Source organism: Equus asinus, chromosome 13 (assembly GCF_041296235.1).
Source record: "Equus asinus isolate D_3611 breed Donkey chromosome 13, EquAss-T2T_v2, whole genome shotgun sequence".
Taxonomy (NCBI): Eukaryota; Metazoa; Chordata; class Mammalia; order Perissodactyla; family Equidae; genus Equus; species Equus asinus.
In genome coordinates, this window is record NC_091802.1 from 11,857,873 (window position 1) to 11,877,862 (window position 19,990).

Consider the following 19,990-nt stretch of genomic DNA (forward strand, 5'->3'; position numbering starts at 1 on the left):
CGTGGGGACCGGGATCTTTGGAAATTGGCCGGAGGTGGAGGGGGGCGGTGTTAGAAGGGACGATCAACTTGGAAAGTGGGCCAATCCGTGACGCAAATCCTCTAGTCCCACCCACCCCCCCAACTCCGCCCCCCTACTGCTCCGCTCCTCCGCTTCTAATTGGTTCTGGTTTCTCCGCCCGCCAGACGTCTTCGCCACTCACCAGAGGCTTTACAAAGGCGCAAGTACCCGGGTGAGGACCTGGACGCTGAAATGAACACGGCCCGGATTGGGCACCTGTGGGCCTTATTTGCATGGAAGATCAGGGTTGGCTGGCCTTCTGGGTGGCCTGGGCGGTGTTCATCCGGCGCGTGACCATCACAGCCATGGCTGGGCTTGGGGCTACTTTCCGCCGCTTGGGCGCCTTGTCCGGAGCCGGAGCCTTGGGCTTGGCCACCTACGGGGCGCACGGTCAGGAGACTGGGGATGGAGCTGGGATCGTGCTAGGGGCGACCTTTGGGGTCTGGTGCAGGGGCGGAGTCTATAGGAGGTGCCAAGGCTCCAATCGACCAGACAGCCCGGGGAGTCCTAAACCTTTTCAAGTCCCTCAGCCCGGTCCAGTTGGTTCCCACAACTGCCATGCATGTATCCAACAATCAGAAGCCTCCTGGGAGCCCCTTTCTCGCCAGTGTCCATTTGGGTACCCCCGGGAGTCGGAGTAGTCAGGGCTGGTTCTAGAACTGGTAACCTTTGCCTCTTCTTTTCACAGGCGCCCAGTTCCCGGATGCCTACGGGAAGGAGGTGAAGTAACTGCGCTGGGGCTCTCCGACTTCCGGGTCTATGAGGGCACAATGTCTGGGGTCCCTGAGGGAAATAGGAGAGGGGCGGAGCGCGGGTCTGCAGCCATCAGGGCTGCAAGCCTGAGGCGGGGGACTCTCGAGAGGCAAGCTGGGACTTCAGTTGGGAGACGGACTTTTGTCCGTTGTGTCCCCACGGGATCCAGGCTCCTGCGTTGCTTAGGAAGTCCCCCCATTTCTCTTTCTCTTACAGCTCTTTGACAGAGTCAACAAACACCACTTCTTACACAGCCTGGCCCTGTTAGGGGTGCCGCACTGCAGAAAGCCCCTTTGGGTAATCTTCCCCACTGGTCTAACCCTGATCAAGCCCCACCCACTTCTCCTCCTGCTCTGTTTTTACTAGCCCGTATTCTTCCTTGTTTCTCCTCCAGGCTGGGTTACTGCTGGCCTCTGGAACCACCTTATTCTGCACCAGCTTTTACTACCAGGCTCTGAGTGGAGACCCCAGCATCCAGACTTTGGCCCCTGTGGGAGGAAGCCTGCTACTCTTGGGCTGGCTTGCCTTGGCTCTTTGAGCTTCCTTGTATTTAATTTCTGGGTACTTTTTTGAGAGTTGGAGCAGGGAGGCGATTAAAAGAGAAAGGCAAGTAAAGAACTTTGGAGTCTTTGTTCATCTAACCTCTTGGAGGAGGAGGGATAGAGATTGTCACCCTCTGAACTCCCTCCTTTTCCTGAGACTAAATCACTGAGCCTTGGGTCTGGGGATTCTCTTCACTTCAAGTTAACTTGTTATGAAGTTCTTAAACTGGTGGGCATAAGAGTCATAAAGAATGCTTGAAATGCAGGTTCTAATTGAAATCTTCTTTGGGGCGTGAGAAGCTGTATTGTGTGGTTCTGATGCTCGTTAAATTTGAAGATTACTATAGGGCAGTGGTTTTCAGCCCTGTCATTCCACAGATTTATTGAGCACTCACTCTAAAAGTCAGGGTTAAGGCAAGGCAGGACAGGAGGAGTGCCATTAGTTACAAACTACTTTGGAGTTCAAAACAGGGACAGAACATCATGTATTGAGGGCAGAAAATGCTTTACAGTGCTTGAAATGATCCTTAAGAGAACTCTTGTGTGGAGGAAACTGAACAGAGATGGAGGTGGGCAGGGGAGGAATATGGAGCCACATGAGTCTTCAATGTGAGCCAAGTTTCTGAGTTAGAAAAGGAGTGAAGAAAGGTGGTGGGGCAGGCTAGAGTAGCACCAACAGCATGTAGAGAACTAGAAGATATTTAGACAGCCGTGTTTAAGTCATCAAGTGTTGATCATAAGTCAGACATTACAAGGAGATTCAACTGTGAACAAGACAGACGTCATCCTTTCCCTTGTGGAGTTTCCCATCTAGTAGTGGAAATGAACCTTAAACAACGAAACGCACGAATATGTCATTGTGAGTTGGATTGTGTGCTCGGAGGAAAAGCCCAGGGAGGCAGTGAAACAATGGGGCAGTGGAAGGCGGTGCCCCTTTAGATGAGAAGGCCTCCACTACAGCTGGAACTAACCATGCGCAAAGTGAAGGGGAAGTGTATTCTAGGCAGAAAGAATAGCTGGCAAAACATGTTGAAAAGGAGCAGTTCAAAATCCTTGAAGCAGGAGAAAATTGGGTGAGTTGGAGAAAGAGCAAAACCAGTGTGGCTGACGTAGTGAGTCAGGGGTCCCGGATGGTCAGTGCAGGCCTTGCAGGCGGTGTTAAGCACTTGGAAATTATTTGTAGTGCAACAGTAAGTCATTGAAAGGTTTAAAGTGAGAGAATGCTAGGATGTGACTTATATGTTTAAAAGATCTGGAGAACCAATTGGAGGAAGATAAGGATGCAACAGGGAGATCAGTCGGGAGGCCACTGAAGAGGTCCGGGTGTGGGATGATGATGGTTGCTTGCTTAAGGATGGAAGGATGATGAAAGGGTCCAATTCAGAATATATTTTGAAGATAGTGCTGATGGGACTTGCTGATGGATTGGACATAAGGGGTGGATGAGAGGGAGATTTCTGGTTTACACACTTGGTTGAGTGGAGGTGCAGTTACCCAGATGAAAAAAACTAAAGGAGGGGCAGATTAGGGGGAGGCGGGTCAGAAGGTTAGTTTGGACATGTTGCTTAGGAGACATCCAAGTGGAGGGCCCAAGCAGGTAGTTGGGGAGCTCAGGAAGGTGTCTGAACTTAAGAGAGAGATTTGGACTCAAGTTTACTCTGCAGCCCACTCTGGTCAGTCTTCCATCCTGTTTCTTCCCCATAAATGCCATTGGAAGAATCCTGTGAATCACTGTGACCTCCTGGTGGCCAGATCCAGTGGGTGATTTTCAATCTCGTCTTCCTCAGCCTTTCTGTAGCATTGGACACAGTTGGCCACACTGTCCTTGAAACACATCATGTTCCTTCTATGATACCACTCTTCTGGTTTTCTCTGTCTTTGTGGCTGCTTTGCCAGCTTCTCTACCTAGTTTAAATCAACAGTTTCCAAATTTTAATGAAAAAAAAAATAGAACTCTTATGTATACATATTGTAATTTCATCCTTTTTAATTTCTATTTTTGTATATGTTTTATAAAGTGCATATCTGTAAAGTATATTGGAGATGTATACTTAACTTTTCTGAAGGTGTACATTCAGAAAAGTACAGACCATTTCTTTAGGTAATCTCATTCAGCCCCATATCTTTTGTTACAATCTGCATACCCGGAATTTCTGTCTTCCACCCCAGCCCCGACTGAGCTCCGGATTCCTGGAGCAGCTGCCGTGTGGAAGAGTGGAGACCTGAAGGAGTTAAGTGATGAGAGAGGGGGGCATGTTCCAGAACAAGGCAGGAGCTTTTGAGGCAGCCCTGAAGCAGGAGAGAGCCCAGTGTGTTGAAGACCTGAAAGAATTTCTGGTGGCTGGCTTGAAGAGCATGAGAAGGCCAGTAGTGAACAATGCGGATGGTGGGGCCCAAATGGTGGAGGGCCTTATGCTGAGAGGTTGGACCCTCTTGAGGGGAATGGAGAGCCACTGAAATAGATCAGGGAGGAGGCATGATTGGAGGTGTATTAGTAGAGGATCACAGTATTTCTTCATTTAAAAATGAAAAAAATAAGGCCTCAGAGGGGACCTCAGAATGGCCCAGAACGCCAGCGGCAGAGCCCACACTGGATCCCCAGGCTCCCACCTCCCAGTCCAGTGCTCTTGCTGCATTTCCATCCTACATCTCAGGTAGTGTCTGGGGCACATGGAACCTCCAAGTGGAGGAGACTCCGGCATCCGGAACAGCCACCCTCCCTGTAATATGATCCCTGATGCCTTTGCTTTGGGCCAGACTCTTGGGGAACTAAGATAAATAAGGCCTGCTTGATAATTGGTCCCTGTTATTACTGTACATTGTATCCGGTCTTCTCAAGAGTCCTGCAAGTTAGTGGAAGTGAGGATAAGAGAGATGAAGTAACTTATTCTTTTTTTTTATTTTTATTTTTTTATTTTTAAAGATTTTATTTTTTTCCTTTTTCTCCCCAAAGCCCCCTGGTACATAGTTGTATATTCTTAGTTGTGGGTCCTACTAGTTGTGGCATGTGGGATGCCGCCTTAGCGTGGCTTGATGAGCAGTGCCATGTCTGCGCCCAGGATTCGAACCAACGAAGCACTGGGTCGCCGCAGCGGAGCACGAGAACTTAACCACTCCGCCATGGGGCCAGCCCAAAGTAACTTATTCTATGTCATACAGCTAGGACCTGGGTAAGCTGGATTCAGTCTCTCTTCTATCCAATTCCCAGAGCTAAGTTTTTTCCTTCTTGTTCATACCTGAGCTAACAACTGTTGCCAATGTTTTTTTTTTTTTCTGCTTTTTCTTCCCCAATCCCCACAGTACATAGTTGCATATTCTAGTTGTGGCTCCCTCTAGTTGTGGCACGTGGGACACCGCCTCAACATGGCCTGACGAGTGGTACCATGTCCACGCCCACCATCCGAACCGGCAAAAACCTTGGCTGCCAAAGCAGAGCGTGCGAACTTAATCACTCAGCCACGGAGCCAGCCCCACGACAGACCTTTTAAAAAATAATTTGATACAATTATTACAGTAATAATACTGTACAGTAATAATACTGAGTGTTACAAGTAGATACAGAGGTGGGTTTGTTTTGCATTTGGGGACTGGTAAGACTTCCGTCCATCTGCTGGGTTTCAGCATGAATAGTTCACCAGAAAAAAGGGACAAGATCACACTGGTAACAAGTCAAGAGAGAGAACAGGAGTGCTTGGAGCTCAGGACAGAGTGAGCAGGCAGGAAATGACCAAACAGAGGTAGGGTGGAGTTCACACTGAAAGGTCTCCTGGGTCAAGCCTGAGTCAACCTTGACTTCCCTTTGCCTCACATCATATATCCACACCGTCATCATGGCTCAAATACATAACCAGAATCTGCCCATTTCTCACCACCTCCATTGCTACCACTCCAGCACCTGGTCTGAGTCATCCTCATATCTCACCAGGCTTTTTGCAAGAACTTCCTTCTGCCCTTGCCTACCTACAGCCAGCTCTGGACAGAGCAGCCTGAGAGAGAGAGAGAGAGGGAGGGAGCGAGCGAGCCTTCTAACACAGTAGTCCTCAGCCTTGGTTGCATTTTAAAATCTGCTGGGGAATTTTCAAAAAGTTCTTAGGTCTGCACCTCACCCCACATATTCTAGTTAAATTGCTATGAAGTGGGGCCCAGGCAGAGGGATTTTTAAGGCACCCCAGATAATTCTAACTTGTGGCCACAGTTGCAGACCACAATTTCAGTATGTAAGTGTCATGTCTCTTCTCTATCCAAACCCTCCAGCACTGCCCATTTCACTCAGAGTATAATCCAATGGTTTAAAAGGCCGTATGTGATCTGGCCTCCTGTGACCTCTCTTACCTCCCCCTGGTTCATTCCATTCCATTCTAGCCACTCCAGTCTCCTTTTTCTTGATTGAACAAGTAAGGCAGGCTTCTGCCTTGAGGCCTTTGCCCTTGTTCCCTCCGCCTGAAACACTCTTCACCTAGAGGTCTGCAGGGCGCCATCCTTGACCTTCCCTTAGGTCTTTGCTCAACTATCACCTTACTGATGATGCCTTCCTAGTCCACCCTCTTCAAAATTGCACCTCCTGCCCACCCCTCTCTGTCCTCTTTATCCTGCTCTATTTTTCTTCATAGCGTTTATCATCATCTGACTTAATGTATTTTATTTACATTATCTGTCTCTTTTCCACTAGAATGTAAACCCCAGGAGATCAGGAATTTTTGTAAACTTTTTTTGACCGCTGTATATTCTTATCACTTTAAATGCTGTCTGACATATAGTAAGTGCTCACTAAATCTTTGTTGCATAACTGAATTTCTGTATGTTTACGTGTTGTGGTGGAGGCTGGTCCATGGTTTGGGCCATGTAGAATCTGTGGCACTAAGGGGTACCAGGCACTTGGGTCTGAAGCAGATGATGACTGAAGCTGTGGGAGCACCTGACCAGCCCAGAGGAACATGGACATAGAGGCAAAGGAACTCCCCAAACTTGCATCTCCCTGTATTCATCTTGATGAGTGACACCTCCACCTGCCTGGTGACCAGGCGCGCACCTGGGGTCATCCTGGACTCCTCCCCTCCACATCTCACCCCTCAAACAAGTTCTGTATTATCTAAATATCTCCAAAACCCGCCACTTCCGTCTGTCTGCACTACCACAGCCATCCTCTCCCCCCGACTGCTGCCAACAGCCCAGCCTGAGTGCCTCTATTGTTCTCCACACTGCAGTTTTAATGGTTTTTCTAAAACATTTGACCTCCGCCGGTCTTAAAATCTTTCAGTGGGCTACCTGCTGCCCTTGGGGCCAAGTCCCAGCTCCCACAAGGCCCTCTGTGCACGCGGGCTGGACTCCCTCTCTAAACTCACCGCTCGCCCCTCAGCCTATAGGCCCCCAAAGGGCAGGACCTCCTCACGCCTGCAGGCCCCGGCTCAGGACCCAGCCGAAGCGACTCTTCTTGGGAGAAGCCTTTCCTGCTGACCGCATTGCCTCCTCTGGCCCCGAGCCTCACCTCAGGCACACTCATTACTGACACTGTTTGGCGGCCTGTCACCGGCGTGGCTGGGGGCGCCTGAAGTAATTGCAAGATGTCTGCGTGGGTGCTGCTGCGCGAGGGAGAGGGGACGGCGAGGCAGCCCCAGGGAGGTGGAAAGAGAGCCAGGAGCCAGTCTTAGAAGCCAATGGGTGAGTGTGCAGGGTGTTCCGCTGCGTCAGCGAGGCCCGAACCGCCCTTGGGAGGAGGAGCCTGGGGTCTAGCGCCGCGCAAGCGGCCCTCGTTCCCACCAAGGGGCACTGAGGACTTCGCGCCCGTAGACCTGGCGGGGGTCGCTTGGCTAGGTCTCAGCCTGCTGCCCTCCCCAGGCGAGCTTCCTTTCTGGCACTCTGCATCGGAGCGGAAGGGGCGGGAACGCAGACAACGAGAAGGAGCCGGCGGTCCAGGGTCCGCGGCCCCGCGGGAGAACCGGCATCCTCTCTGCGCAGGCGCGCCACCCAGGCCGGGAGGGGTGGGGCCCGGACAGGTCGAGGGGCGGAGTCAGATCCTGGGCCCGCCTCCAGTAGCTCCTGAGAGCCCTGGTGCGCTGGGCACCCCGGCTATTCTAGGGGCTTCAGGTGAGCGGGGGGCACAGAGGGGTCAGGAGACCTCCCTCGAGGTCCGGTCGTCGGTCTGACCGCAGGTCCTTCTGTCCTGCCGTCTGCCTACAGCCGCCTCCGCGGAGAATGGGAGAACAAAGGGAGGGGGCGGTTCTGGGGCCCCTGAGGGAATCCGGGGTCCCAGGTACCCCGCCCCGCCCGCTGACACTTTCGGTTTCTCTCCGAGTCAGAGGCGCCGCCCAAGAGACCCTGGGCCGGCGCCGGGCGCAGCTGCCTTTCGGCGTTTGCCTGTCCGTCTTTGTGTCTGTCTCTGTGTCTGTCTGGCTGTCTCCGAGCTTGCCTCCACTTCTAGAACTAAGCTCCTCGGACACCGACATCCCGCCAGCCCTCGCCCCTTCCCCATGGCTGGTAAGTGGGCGCAAGGCTGAGGGTCTCCGTTATCCCCCCACGGACTTGGGAACCGGGTGTCGAACACATCCTCCGGGAATGTGCTCGGACTGGCTGAGTAGGGCTCCGCCCTTCCTCCCAGGGAGCCGCCGCCCTGCTCCCCCGCCCCATCTTTCTCAGTCTCTTCTGACCGCATTTCCCCCGTGGCCTCGCGGCCCGTGGGCTAAGGGGCATGGGGATGAGGCCGCGGGTCCCTTTCTAATCTACTCCTGTCCCCTCACAGGCCACTTGGCCCCCAAAGACTACGCCCCTTCGCCCCCACCTCCCTACCCTGTGACCGCCGGGTACCCGGAGCCAGTGCTGCATCCTGGGCCCGGGCAGGCGCCAGTGCCCGCCCACGCGCCTGCCCCTGCGCCCGGCTTCGCTCTCTTCCCCTCGCCTGGCCCCGGGGCCCCAGGGCCTGTTGTCCCCTTTTTGCCACTGCCAGGGGTGCCTTCTGGCCTGGAATTCCTGGTGCAGGTGAGTGGGAGGGAGAGAGGAGTGACGGGGAGGGGACCGGACGTGCAGGCCCGCCAACTGACGGCGGCGCGGCCCCTACTCTCTTTCCAGATTGATCAGATCTTGATTCACCAGAAGGCTGAGCGAGTGGAAAGTGAGTGGAAGGAGGAGTAGTTTAGGCCTCGTGATGGGGACAGTGATAGTGGGCTGTTGGGCAGGCGCCGGTGCCTGAGCCTCAGCGTGTCACCCCTTGGCAGCGCTTCTAGGCTGGGAGACAAGTAACCGGTACGAACTGCGCTCGGGGACCGGACAGCCCCTGGGTCAGGCGGCTGAGGAGAGCAACTGCTGCGCGCGTCTGTGCTGTGGTGCCCGCCGGCCCCTGCGTGTCCGCATGGTGGACCCCGGGGACCGAGAGGTGCTGCGCCTGCTCCGCCCCCTCCACTGTGGCTGCAGCTGCTGCCCTTGTGGCCTCCAGGAGGTGGGCGGGGAGGGATGGGGACTGGGAGAGACTTCGGTCTTAATGGGGCCGGCCAGTTGTGGGGCAGGATCTGGGAGAAGGCCTGGGAGGAGGCGTGCTTCAGGTGGGAGTGGGCAGGTGGGATGGGAGGTCTAGTGAGGGGGATGACAGGTGGTCTAGTGAAGGGGATGGGAGGCCTCGTGAGGGGAGATAGGTGACAGAGCTGGACTGATGAGAGCTTGGGCCAGGGTGCCCTGGCTCAGCAGTGATCCTGACTGCCTCCCACTCCAGATGGAAGTACAGGCTCCACCTGGCACCACCATTGGCCACGTGCTACAGACCTGGCATCCCTTCCTCCCCAAGTTCTCCATCCAGGATGCCAATCGCAAGACCATCCTGAGAGTGGTGGGGCCCTGCTGGACCTGTGGCTGTGGCACAGACACCAACTTTGAGGTACGTATCAGGAATAAGGGGAGATTCCTGGGAACTTCATAAACCAAGATGATGCATGAGGCAGGATGGCCAACTCTAAGGTCAAGACCCTGAGCTCATCAACCCAGATCCACTGTGACTCCTACCACATTTCCAGTTTTCCTCCATTCAAAAAGAGGATGGCCCCGTGGTCTTACGAAAACATGGCAAAGACGGTTTCATCTTAAGGACCAGTGCTGATTGTTACCTGCAGCCCTGTGTTGAGGGAGGAAAACTCTAAGGCCAGGCTGGATTTAGAGTAGAGGATGGTTATTGAGTCTGTCATGGACTGAGCCCATGTGGCTGCTGTGCACGAGTCTGTGAGTCCAGGCCCTGGAGCAAGTACTCATTTAACTTGTTAACATCCTGTCGCTTGCCCTGCCAACCCAGAAGTCCAAATGGCCCCTCCAACCCGGAATCCAGGTGATATCCTTCGGACCATGCATTCCAATCACCAGCCTAGGGCCTGGAGAACCCAAGTGGTGACTGTTTCGAGTGAGGCCTGGGAAGCACCTTCCTTTCTAGAAAACCAAGTCTCTTGAGTTCTTTAAGGGATAATTACCTGTGCAGATAAAGGAGAAACAACAGGTATAATCCTGTAGACTTCCCAAGGCTGCTGATGAGGTGCCCTATCTAAGGTTACTTTTAAAAACTGAGTCACCTTGGTAGCTGTGGAAAGTTTCTGTGATGGGAGCTGGCTGGAAAAGAGATAACTGGGTGACCTCTGGATGGGAATATGTAGACTGTGGGGTTCTCATAGGATCATAATTATGAATGGGCCATATTTGGGGCTGTACTCTTGGGACCGAAGGGCTGGCTGGGAGAGCCCTGCCCAGCCTGAGACTGGTGTGCAGGAAGTGCCCAGAGCTGAGGACTGGGGGAAGGGGTGGGGCAGGACACAGAAGGATATCACTCTAGTTCTAGCCACTGGAGAATGAACATATGAAAAAGGACGAAGGAGTCACTATGAATTACCAACACCCATGTCGGCATGGCCTATTGCTGCTGGGCCCAGAGAGGCCAGTGGAAATCATGGTCCTCAGGGGCCACTTACTGCTGCCCCCTCCCCCTAATAGATGAGCTTGGATCCCCTCTAGATGAGGCTTGCATGCAGTTCTGCACAGGGCCCTACCTACTTTACAGATCAGAGGAAAGCCACCCCTTTTGGCAGACACAGCCTTCTAGGAGCCTGGTTGGCTGGTGGACTGTGGCCAGGAGTTGGCAGCCTCCCTTGCCCTCTTGGCCAAGCTACTTTGTGCAGGGCACAAACTGCACCATCTGTGGGTGGCAGGGACTTGGTAACCAAACAAACCTAGCAACCAGCCACACACTAAGGAGATGAGACTATATTGTGCTCCCATTTCTCCCAGCAAAGATGTTCACTTGTCATGTATGGCCTTTCAAGAGCAACAGATCTGAGTGTGAATCCTGATTTTTGCTCTATACTCACAGTGTGACTTAGGGTGCCTCAGTTTTCCCAGATGTCACATGGCTGTTGGATTCACTAAGTGTAGAGCCTGCACATTTCATACATGGCGACTGTGGGAGTGAGGCTGGAGGCAGGTGAGATCAATTGCATCCTCCCCAGTTGGGTCCTTCCTTCCTCCTTCCTCTCTGCTGACAGGTGAAGACTCCAGATGAATCCCGAAGTGTGGGCCGCATCAGCAAGCAGTGGGGGGGGCTGCTCCGAGAAGCCCTCACGGATGCAGATGACTTTGGCCTACAGTTCCCGCTGGATCTGGACGTGAGGGTGAAGGCTGTGCTGCTGGGAGCCACGTTCCTCATTGTGAGTTGGCTGCCTCCGCCCCTGCCCTCCTACTTCTCCTTTGCTCCCACTCGAGCCTTCGTTTACTTCCTGGCCTCCCGCTAGGAGAGGGTTAGGGACAGACTTTATGGGGGGCTGTGGTTCCAGACCTGGTTGTGATAGCTGAGCCAGGCTGGCCCAGCCAGATCTCCTGTTGACAGTGCCCTCCCCTCAGGACTACATGTTCTTCGAGAAGCGAGGAGGCGCTGGGCCCTCTGCTATCACCAGTTAGAGGCTGCCTCAGGGTGAGGAGACCATCACCTCAACCAGAATTCAAGATGGTCACCTGGCCTGGCCCCTCCTCAGAGGCAGCACCTTTCCTCCGTGTACATACACTACAGGGGAGAGACAGGGATGCCTGAGAGGCGCGGGGGGCCGTGGCACCCCATTCCCCACCCTCCTCCCCTGGCTTCTTTCACCTATGACCCCCACAGAAGGGTATGTATGAGAGCCCTTCCCCTGCTACCTCCCACCACTGTCTCCGGCAGTCCCTCAGCACACAGGCATGTCAGCTTTCAAACTTTTCCTACCCACTTTCTCCCACCCCCTTCTAGGGCCTCTGCTGCAGATGAGGCCTTTGGAATCCAGGGCTCTGGGGTTTTACAACAGGGCTGGGGTGGGGAAGGGTAAGCAGCACCAAAGATGGCAGACATGGCCATCCTTCCCCTGCATCAGCTTGGCCAATCAGTTCAGCCTCAGACCATGGCACTCTGAGGGGATCCCCACCTGCCCACCAGCAGCTGTAGGGCCTAGACCCCAGTGCCAACCTCCTCTCCCCCTTGGGCCCTGCCCACACCTGGTGCTTGCTGCAACTTCCTGTGCCTTACTTAACCACCTCTTCCTTCCCTTGCCCTAGGAAGGAAACTGCATCTTTGTATGTTATATTCATATAAACTTTGTAACTTTTTGGACATTGGAAAATGTATGTAACGGGAGAGGGTAGAAAAAAGATTTGGTGTAGGAAGAAACAAAAGGAAATATGACAGCTGGGCTGGGGAGGGGCTGGCCTGTCTCATTATCCATGCTGCCAGGATCAAGTGTCTTTGAGTCTAAGAGAGCAACTTTCATCATCCATGATGACCCCAGACGAAGCCAAGGCAGTTTGGCTTCCATCATCCAAGATGGCTGCCCCCAAAGTCCAGTATGGTAGCTGATGGCAGTTCAGGATGGCTATTCCCCTGGTCCAGTATGGCTACTTGATCATTCTTTGTAGTGAGTAGAAGCTTCCTGTGGGTATGATGTATAGCAGCTGTGTTCCTCCAAGACCTCCTTTTGGTTGGGAATGTGGTGGGCAGAGTAAATTAGATCCTTCTATGACCCAGCCAAAGGAGCTTGAGCCCTCAAGAGGCCAAGGGGCAGGGTAGGAGACACTTGTCAGTGCCCGACCCTGGGCTCCTCCTGTGTCAGCTACAGCAAGATCTCTCCAGGTGGGAAAGTCTGCTCTGATAGGACCTTATTCTGCTTCTGCTTGGTCCCATGTGGCCAGGCCCTTGGTCAGGCTGGTGTCTGTGCCCAAGGGAGTAGAGCTCAGGGCCGGGCCAGGACATAGCGACTGGCAGCTGAGAGGTCCCACTGGTAATGCTCCAGGATGCGCCGGCAGTCAGCTCTGGATCGGCTACTTAGGTGGAAGAGCTGGTCTACCTGTGGAGGCAGGAGGGAGGGCAGCTGACTGCTAGAGGGCAGGGGCGGGAGAGGCAGGAACCTGAGAAGGGTCTGGCTTTACCTTGAGGTTCCGGATGGCAGAAACCACATCTCCCCCAGTAGCCCTCAGTGCTGCCTGGCATTCCTGGTGGGTGACTCCATGCACGCTCAGCTCCACCTGCAGGAAACAAAGCCTCGCTTAGGCCCACACCCCAGCCTGTAGCCTCTTCTGGACACCCCAGGCCACTTCAGGGAGACCTCACCTCCATAATCCTCCTCTGAAACTCGGAGTCGGGTGAGAGGCCTCCAGAGGGGACGGTGGCTTTGCTGGCTCCTGGCATGCCCATGGGGTGACTGTGGGGGGGTTCTCTTTTGGGCCAGGGAGGCTGCTCCCTGGGGGTCTGACTGGGCTGAGAAGAGCCTGAGGCAAAGGGAGGGCGGGGTGGCAGGCCTGGAGGTCCCTGGGGCACAGCTCTGGCATGTCGAAGTTCCGGTGGGCTGGAACCACCTCCTGTGGGGCGGGGACCCAGGGACAGAACCGATTCCAGACTCTTGGAAATGCCTGCACAGTTGAGAAAGAAATGACCTGAAAGGAAGCCCGGATGCCAGGCCCTGCCCTCCTGTTCTATGTCTATGCTGCCCTCAGGGTGGTCCTTGGGTTAGGTGGGATAGTAAGACAGGTGTACAGAACAGACACCCAGGCCCAGGCAGCTGAGGACCCAAAGAACTGAGAGTGCAGGGGCTACAGAGGGGAAATGCTGTTCAGTGAGGAGGGCAGACCTTAGAGTACACCTAGGATGTCAATAGGCAGAATGTGGGGGAAGGAAAGCATATGCAAAGCATGGATTCAGAGCAGGGGGCAGAACTAGAGGGTGGTTCTTGATCCTCAGAGACCCTGGAGGCCCTGTCCCCACCTCCACGCCCACCTTTCATCTTCTGCAGGGGCACACCCCTTCTCTGGCCCCGGGCTGGAGGGGGATCCCGAAGCTTTGCCTTCACTCTGTCCCTGTTGGAGAGTGATCCATTCATTCTCCACACACACCCCACAGATCAATGTCCCCTCCCAAAGAAACTCTCTGGGGCTCCCACCCAGAGTGGAAGCTCCAGCTGGGAGGCAAGTCCAGCCTCCCCATCAGCTTCGCCCTGGCCCCCTCCCCAAGCTTCCCTTCCAGAGAAGTTGCTGAACTTGGTTAACTCCCCCAGTCTAGCTCTGCCCCCAACTCTTTCAAGTCCTCACCCATCTATGCTTCCCTGGCGACGTTCTCCCCGGGCAGGAGAGCCTCTGTGGACTGGACGGGTGGCTGGCAAGCCCCCCAAGTCTGCCAGCGTCACTGCCGAGGCTGGGAAGCTGCCCACTTTGAATGTGCGACCATTCTGGCCCTTCCAGGTTGCAGAGTCGGGGCTGTGGGAAGAGGCACTGGTGAAGGGGATGGGGGCGGGGGTGGCACGCGGACTGGGCTCTGGCCCACATTCAGCTCACAAGCTGTGGGCCATGGAGCCACATCTGCCTGGAGGAAGGGAAGCCTTTTTCTTCCTAACACAAAAGGGCTCTATGGGCCTGTGGTGGCTCCAGCGGGGAGGCCAGCACTGTGGTGGAGCTCTCGGGGCCCAGTGGGGAGAGGAGGAGATGAGGCAGAGGATCAGGGTTCAAGGAGCTGGGGAGAAGCAGAGATGGGACCAAAGTCAGGAAGGTTGAGAGGGAGTCGTCCTCCTGGGGATGGGTGGGAGGCATGGGGCCCTCACCTGCCCTCGATGATAGTGATGGGGTCCCCAGACTCCATTCTCAGGGCACCTAGCTCTGTGACATCCCTCACACAACGTCCCTCAGGAGGCCAGGCCTGTAGAGACAGGAGGAAAGGGTGGCTGGGCTTGTGGCCTGAGTCAGAGGGGTAACATCATGGGAGCAGAGAAGAAAGGAGACTCTAATTTATGCACCCACCAATCAAACCCATACCAGGTATGTCCTTGTCCTCGCCCAGGGTGGGACTGTCCCTGTCCCCCAGTTGTAATCCAGTGGGGGAGACAGACTGGATGCCATGCCAAACTGGACACAGCCCAGGGGTCAGGGAGCAACAAAGGGGGGCCCTGTCTCTACCTAGGGGGACCAAGTGGGGAGTCATCCTGTATACTGCTTTTCCTCCACACCAAGGCCCATCAGATCTGCCTCCCAAGCACCTCTGGAAATTTTCCATTTCTCTCCAGTCCCATGCCTTGACTCTCACCCAGACATCTTCATATCGCTTCTGCTTCACAGCCATTGTCACCTACCTAGTCTGCCCATCTTCAGTATCACCTCTCTAATCCATTCTTGCACCAAGCCAGAGTGATACAACATATAAAGATGGCTTGTAACTCCCTTGCTCAAAACCCTTCCAGGGCTCCCAGGTGCCCTCAGAGTAAAGACTAAATAAACCCCTTTGGAGCCAGCCCAGTGGTGTAGTGGTTAAGTTCACACGCTCGGCTTTGGTGGCCTGGGGTTCATGGGTTCGGATCCCTGGAGTGGACCTACACACTGCTCATCAGACCATTCTGTGGTGGCGTCCCACATACAAAGTGGAGGAAGACTGGCATGGATATAAGCACAGGGACAATCTTCCTCAAGCAAAAAGAGGAAGATTGGCAACAGATGTTAGCTCAGGGCCAATCTTCCTCAGCAAATAAATACATACATACATACATACATAAACTCCTTTAACAGTAGAGTATAGTGATTTAGGGAACACCTCAAGTCAGATTTGCTGGTTCAAATCCCAACTCTTCCACCTACTGTGTGACTTTAGACAAGTCACTTAAACCGTCAGTGCCTTACCACCAAATCTGTAACATCGAGATAATAATGACCTCGGTGGGTGGTGAGGATTCAGTGAGTGAACAGGCATAAGGATGCATGTAAAGCATGTAGTGCAGTATCTTACACGGGCCAAGTGCTCTGTGTGTTAGCTCTGGTTATTTATCGTGCCTTACAAACCTCCCCCATGGCACAGCCCCTGGCACCTCTACCGCTTTAGTTACTTTTATTCCTCCTCCCATTCTGAACTTCTTTTCCTCTGCCTGTCAGACACCCACTGTAACCTACTGCTCTCTGCTCTGTGCTCCCCTTCTCTGGCCCAGCCCCAGCCCAAGTCCTTCAGCCTGCATCTATGTAGCCCCAAGCTGCCTCCCCAGGGCTCTGGGCTCCCTGCAGATAGGGACTGAACCTGTTTTGTTCACAGCCAGGTCCCAGATCCCAGCCCAGGAGTCAATATTTACTGGTCTTGTCCCTGGGAGAGAGAATGGAGGGAAGAGAGACTGAGTGTATCTGGGAGGCAGGGGTTCCCACCTCTTGGAGCAGCCCCTCCAGGTGGGAAAAGCTAGGCCGGTCAGCAGGATGGGGGGCCCAGCAGCGCAAGGCGAGGGCGTAGAGGGCCCTGGAGCAGAGGGGAGGCCTAGGCAGCCTGGCTCGGTCCTTCTCCAGCCTCTGCAGGATGAGGTACGGTGGGACCCCAGCCCAGGGCTCCTCACCCCCGGAGAACATCTCCCACAGCGTCACCCCAAACATCCACACGTCCGAGGCAGAAGAGAAGAGCCCGTGGCGCAGGCTCTCTGGAGCACACCTGCGGAAGTAGAGCTGAAGGGGGCCGGATATGTGCCCCTCGGAGCTCCCACCTTCCACCGAACACGCTCCCTTGACGCTCCCGCTGTCCTCTTAAGTCCTCCTTTGCACCCCCTTCTAGACCCAACGACTCCTCCTGTCCAGCCTCCCTCGGAGGACCAGCCCCCTCATCACTCCCCCTTAGCTAGTGCCCTCCAGATCCGCCCCCTCTCTTCCGGGCTCGAAGCCAGACCACCCCCCGGGCCCCGCCCCTCACCAGGCAAACGGGATGGGCCGGGGTCCGCCCATGACATAGCGGCCCCGGGCACCGCCCAGCGGCCGCACCAGACCGAAGTCGGCCACCTTGATTATTCGTGGCGAAGCCAGCAACAGGTTGCGCGTAGCGAGGTCTCGGTGCACCAGCCCGCGGGCCCCCAGATACGCCATTGCCCCCGCCAACTGCCGCAGGAAGAGGCAGAGCAGGGCCACTGGCAGCGGAGGTGTAGGGGGCGGAGCGGTCAGACGCGCGTGCAGGGAGCCCAGTGGTGCCAGCTCCATCACCTGCGGGAGCACAGCACCGCCTGAGCAGTGGTCCAGCCCCACGGGATTTGGGCCTCCCACTCTCCTGTCGCACACCAACCCTGGGGCTGCTCCAGGAGCCAGTGTCAGGCACTGCTCACCATCTGCAGAGGCTGGCCCAGTACGAGGCCATGCAGTCGCAGCACGTGTGGGTGCTCCAAGTTCATCATGATGGACACTTCTCGCAGGAAATCCCCCAGCTCTGTGCCCATGGGGCCTTCTGGACCCACTCGCAGGGACTTGACAGCCACTGGGACCTGGGGGTGGGGAGAGCATCATCATGCACCCTCGGGAGCAGCTCTGCCAGGGCCAGAGCAGAGAGGGCACACAGAATAGAGGGGGCAGCTGGCCTGGGTACCCAGAATGAAGTAGGCTCCCTGGACACTCACACTCTGGCCGCTGGGCAGTGTCCACAGCCCTCGGTGCACCACACCAAAGCAGCCGGAGCCCAGCAGCTCCCCTCTGCACACAGCACTGTCTGGGATCAGACACTTGAGTCCTCCCTCTGGCTCAGGGAGGGACTGAGTGTTGTCCGAGGGTGGGGTGGTCTCCTTCTGCTCAGGGGCAAAACCCCCAAGGATCTGAAACAGGGGTGGGAATCAAATGTGCAGAACCCCGCATACCCATACCCTTCCTTGCCACTCAGCCAACCCCATTTCTGGGGCTGAGCTGGCCCTTTAAGCCTCTCACCTCTGCCCTAGAACACACACCTTGTAGACCCAGTTCTTAGACTTGAGCCCTGAACGGTGCTTCTTCAGAGCTTCAGCCAGTCTGCGCTGAGCTGGGGGAAGCGAGAATCAGAGGCTGGAGTGGTGGGGGGTCGGGGCAGGATGCAAGGGATGTACTGGCAAGAAGAGGGCTGGTGTGTGTGTGCACGGGGGGGTGGGGGTGTGGGGGTGTGGTGTTAGCAACTAACAGGCTGGAAAAGAGAGACCAGGGCCTCGGGGCAGGGGTCCCTCACCAGGCCGGCCCATGCCAATGCCATCGAGGTCCTCAGGTCTCACAAAGTCGAAGTGTTCTGGCCGAGTAACATTAAGCTCCTCAAGGATGGGTTGGTAAAACTGAGCCAGCTGGATGTCCCGGAGCAGCCGCAGCAGCCACACGGAGCCCACCTCGGGGAGCATGTCTAGAGAAGGAACCCCTAAGGATGATGCACTCTCCTCCAGACACACAGCCCAGGGTAGGCACCTGAGACACTCAGACACCAGAGATGTGGTCACCACCTCCACCCTCAACCCGTCAGAAACACTCAGCTACAGAGGGAGGGACACATCAGAGACAGCCAGGAAACCTGCCTCTCACACACACCCCAGGAAGAATGCTCCCCATACTTGAGACCTAGCTACTCTATTCCCTCACCACTGAGCAACCTGCCCTCCTTACACCTGAGATTTTAGCACTGTGCAGTCTTCAGATGTGTTGGCCTGCTCACTCTTGAGATATTATGGCACACTGCCTCTACATCTCTAGGACACCCACATGCACTGCCCTTTTAATCCTGAGGTATACCATTGCACACACTCACCCAAATACACCTGAGACCCCTTATGCACACCAGAGATGCCCAGATACGCTAACCACACCCAATCTCAGACATGCAGGTACACACATACACAGATATACACATGAACATACATTGCCTCCCACACCCAGGTACACTGCTACACACGCAGACAGACAGACAGACACACACACACACACACACACAGACCTACAGATAAGCTGCAAAAGATGCCTGAGACACCCAGATGCGTGTCCTCTCAAATCTGAGACTTTCCCGTCTGCTGCCATAAAACACCCAGGCTTACTGCCACATACCCCCTCATATACACATACTTGAGACGCGCCAGTTCACTGCCTCCAAGACACACCGCCCCACACGTCTGCGACATCAAGGTCCACATAAACACACACAACACATAAGACATCACAGTACAGCGTCCACACATATCTGAGTTAGGCAGGCACACTGCCCCATCAGCCCAGAGACGCCCAGGGCAGCAACATTTGAAATCAAATCGGTGGTTCCGGATGGGGGGTTAGGGGCAGGCCACACTAGACTCCAGTACGGCGGCCTTCAGAGCCACCCAGGCTGCCAGGTGCACAGTCCTTTCCACACCCACCTTTCCACACCCACCTGAGCTCAGCTCCTGGTAGAGAGCCCTGCTCGCACACCTGAGTCGCTCAATCTAACTTGGCTTCAAGGCACCTCCACCAGTCTGTATTAAATAAGGCTCTAGGTGCGCCGGGTGATGGCTGCCTGCGCAAACACACTCTCCCTTACACACACCGGGACCCCTCCCTCCGCACGGTCGTTCAGCCAGGAGGTAGCGGAGGACCCGAGGCTGGGCCCAGATGGAAACCCGTCCGTAGGCTGAGGAACCGGGCGCGAGCAGGGGCCGGGAGGAGAACGCCCGGGACCAGGGAGAGTTGGCACCGCTTGCAAGGTGAGAAGGTGAAAGCACGGGAGAGGGGACAGGAGGAAACGCGGCCGCGGGAGGGAAGGACCCGGGGAGCGGAGCGGAGACGGGCAGATTCCGCACCCGCGGACCTACCCAAGCGACGGCTGCTCCGCCAGCCCCAGCTCCGGGCGCCCCGCTTATCCAGACCTCACCTGGCGAAGGCGGAAGCGGCGGCTGGGAGCCGCCCGGGCTGCCAGCACTAAATCCCGAGAGGGGCGGGACCAGGCCGCGGAGGGCGGGACTCGGGCTGCGCCGCGCCCCCAGTCCCCTGGCAGGACAGGTAAAGGCTGCGAGGGCGGCTGGCGGGCCCCTCCCTCCGCCAGGCCGGACCCTGAGAAACCTCCCTTCCCCTGTCCTTTGCTCGCCTTCCTTCACACCCTTTTTCCAAAGAACTTTTCATCCCTCTCCAGACTTCCTCCTCGATGTCCTCCCCCATGCCTCCTCTCGCCAAAGCCTTCCCCTCTCTCAACGAGAACGCCACCCTTAAATGAATAAGCGATATCCTGCCCAGGCACTGGGAATATAGGCCAAACAGGACAGGTCCCTGTCTCCTCGTAGGGGAGAGAGCTTCCTAGCACTCCAGTGGAGGAAGGCCCGCAGTGCAGGGTGCTTCGGGAGGGAGCCAGGGCAGACAGGTGTTGACCGTGGTGCAGGCAGTCAGCCCCCAGCCTAGAACAGTCTCAGATTGAAGCCGTTGTC

At 55.6% G+C, this 19,990-nt stretch overlaps 3 protein-coding genes across 13 annotated transcripts; 2 read left to right on the forward strand and 1 right to left on the reverse strand.

Moving 5' to 3' along the window:
- Window positions 1-247: 247 nt before the first annotated feature.
- TMEM256 (transmembrane protein 256) lies at window positions 248-6,141 on the forward strand. 3 transcript variants are annotated; one of them, XR_011493585.1, is made up of 7 exons: window positions 248-450; window positions 749-780; window positions 1,030-1,110; window positions 1,208-1,419; window positions 3,525-3,718; window positions 4,309-4,525; window positions 4,656-6,141. XR_011493585.1 is itself a non-coding variant. In XM_014861521.3 (4 exons), the coding sequence occupies exons 1-4, from the start codon at window positions 294-296 to the stop codon at window positions 1,349-1,351; spliced, it is 414 nt and encodes a 137-aa protein (XP_014717007.2). In that variant the 5' UTR covers window positions 248-293; the 3' UTR covers window positions 1,352-1,431. The 3 variants fall into 3 exon arrangements, 1 of the variants encoding a protein (XP_014717007.2); XR_011493584.1 differs by having other exon boundaries at window positions 3,525-4,525; XM_014861521.3 differs by lacking the exons at window positions 3,525-3,718; window positions 4,309-4,525; window positions 4,656-6,141 and having other exon boundaries at window positions 1,208-1,431.
- A 723-nt stretch (window positions 6,142-6,864) lies between these two features.
- Window positions 6,865-11,949, forward strand: PLSCR3 (phospholipid scramblase 3). 9 transcript variants are annotated; one of them, XM_070482434.1, is made up of 8 exons: window positions 6,865-7,013; window positions 7,652-7,829; window positions 8,092-8,327; window positions 8,418-8,460; window positions 8,564-8,784; window positions 9,055-9,216; window positions 10,859-11,020; window positions 11,214-11,949. In XM_070482434.1, exons 2-8 carry the CDS (start codon window positions 7,823-7,825, stop codon window positions 11,268-11,270), a joined length of 888 nt encoding a protein of 295 aa, XP_070338535.1. In that variant the 5' UTR covers window positions 6,865-7,013; window positions 7,652-7,822; the 3' UTR covers window positions 11,271-11,949. The 9 variants fall into 9 exon arrangements, with proteins under 9 accessions (XP_070338535.1, XP_070338532.1, XP_070338530.1 ...); XM_070482431.1 differs by having other exon boundaries at window positions 6,898-7,013; window positions 7,648-7,829; XM_070482429.1 differs by lacking the exon at window positions 6,865-7,013 and adding an exon at window positions 7,057-7,439 and having other exon boundaries at window positions 7,648-7,829.
- Window positions 11,942-19,502, reverse strand: TNK1 (tyrosine kinase non receptor 1). Its single transcript, XM_014861516.3, has 13 exons — window positions 19,385-19,502; window positions 17,791-17,955; window positions 17,540-17,610; window positions 17,219-17,410; window positions 16,931-17,086; window positions 16,528-16,811; window positions 15,999-16,272; window positions 14,423-14,517; window positions 13,917-14,081; window positions 13,606-13,685; window positions 12,943-13,241; window positions 12,762-12,857; window positions 11,942-12,679 (listed from the first exon to the last, which is right to left on the reverse strand). Exons 2-13 carry the CDS (start codon window positions 17,951-17,953, stop codon window positions 12,566-12,568), a joined length of 1,989 nt encoding a protein of 662 aa, XP_014717002.1. The 5' UTR covers window positions 17,954-17,955; window positions 19,385-19,502; the 3' UTR covers window positions 11,942-12,565.
- Window positions 19,503-19,990: the final 488 nt, after the last annotated feature.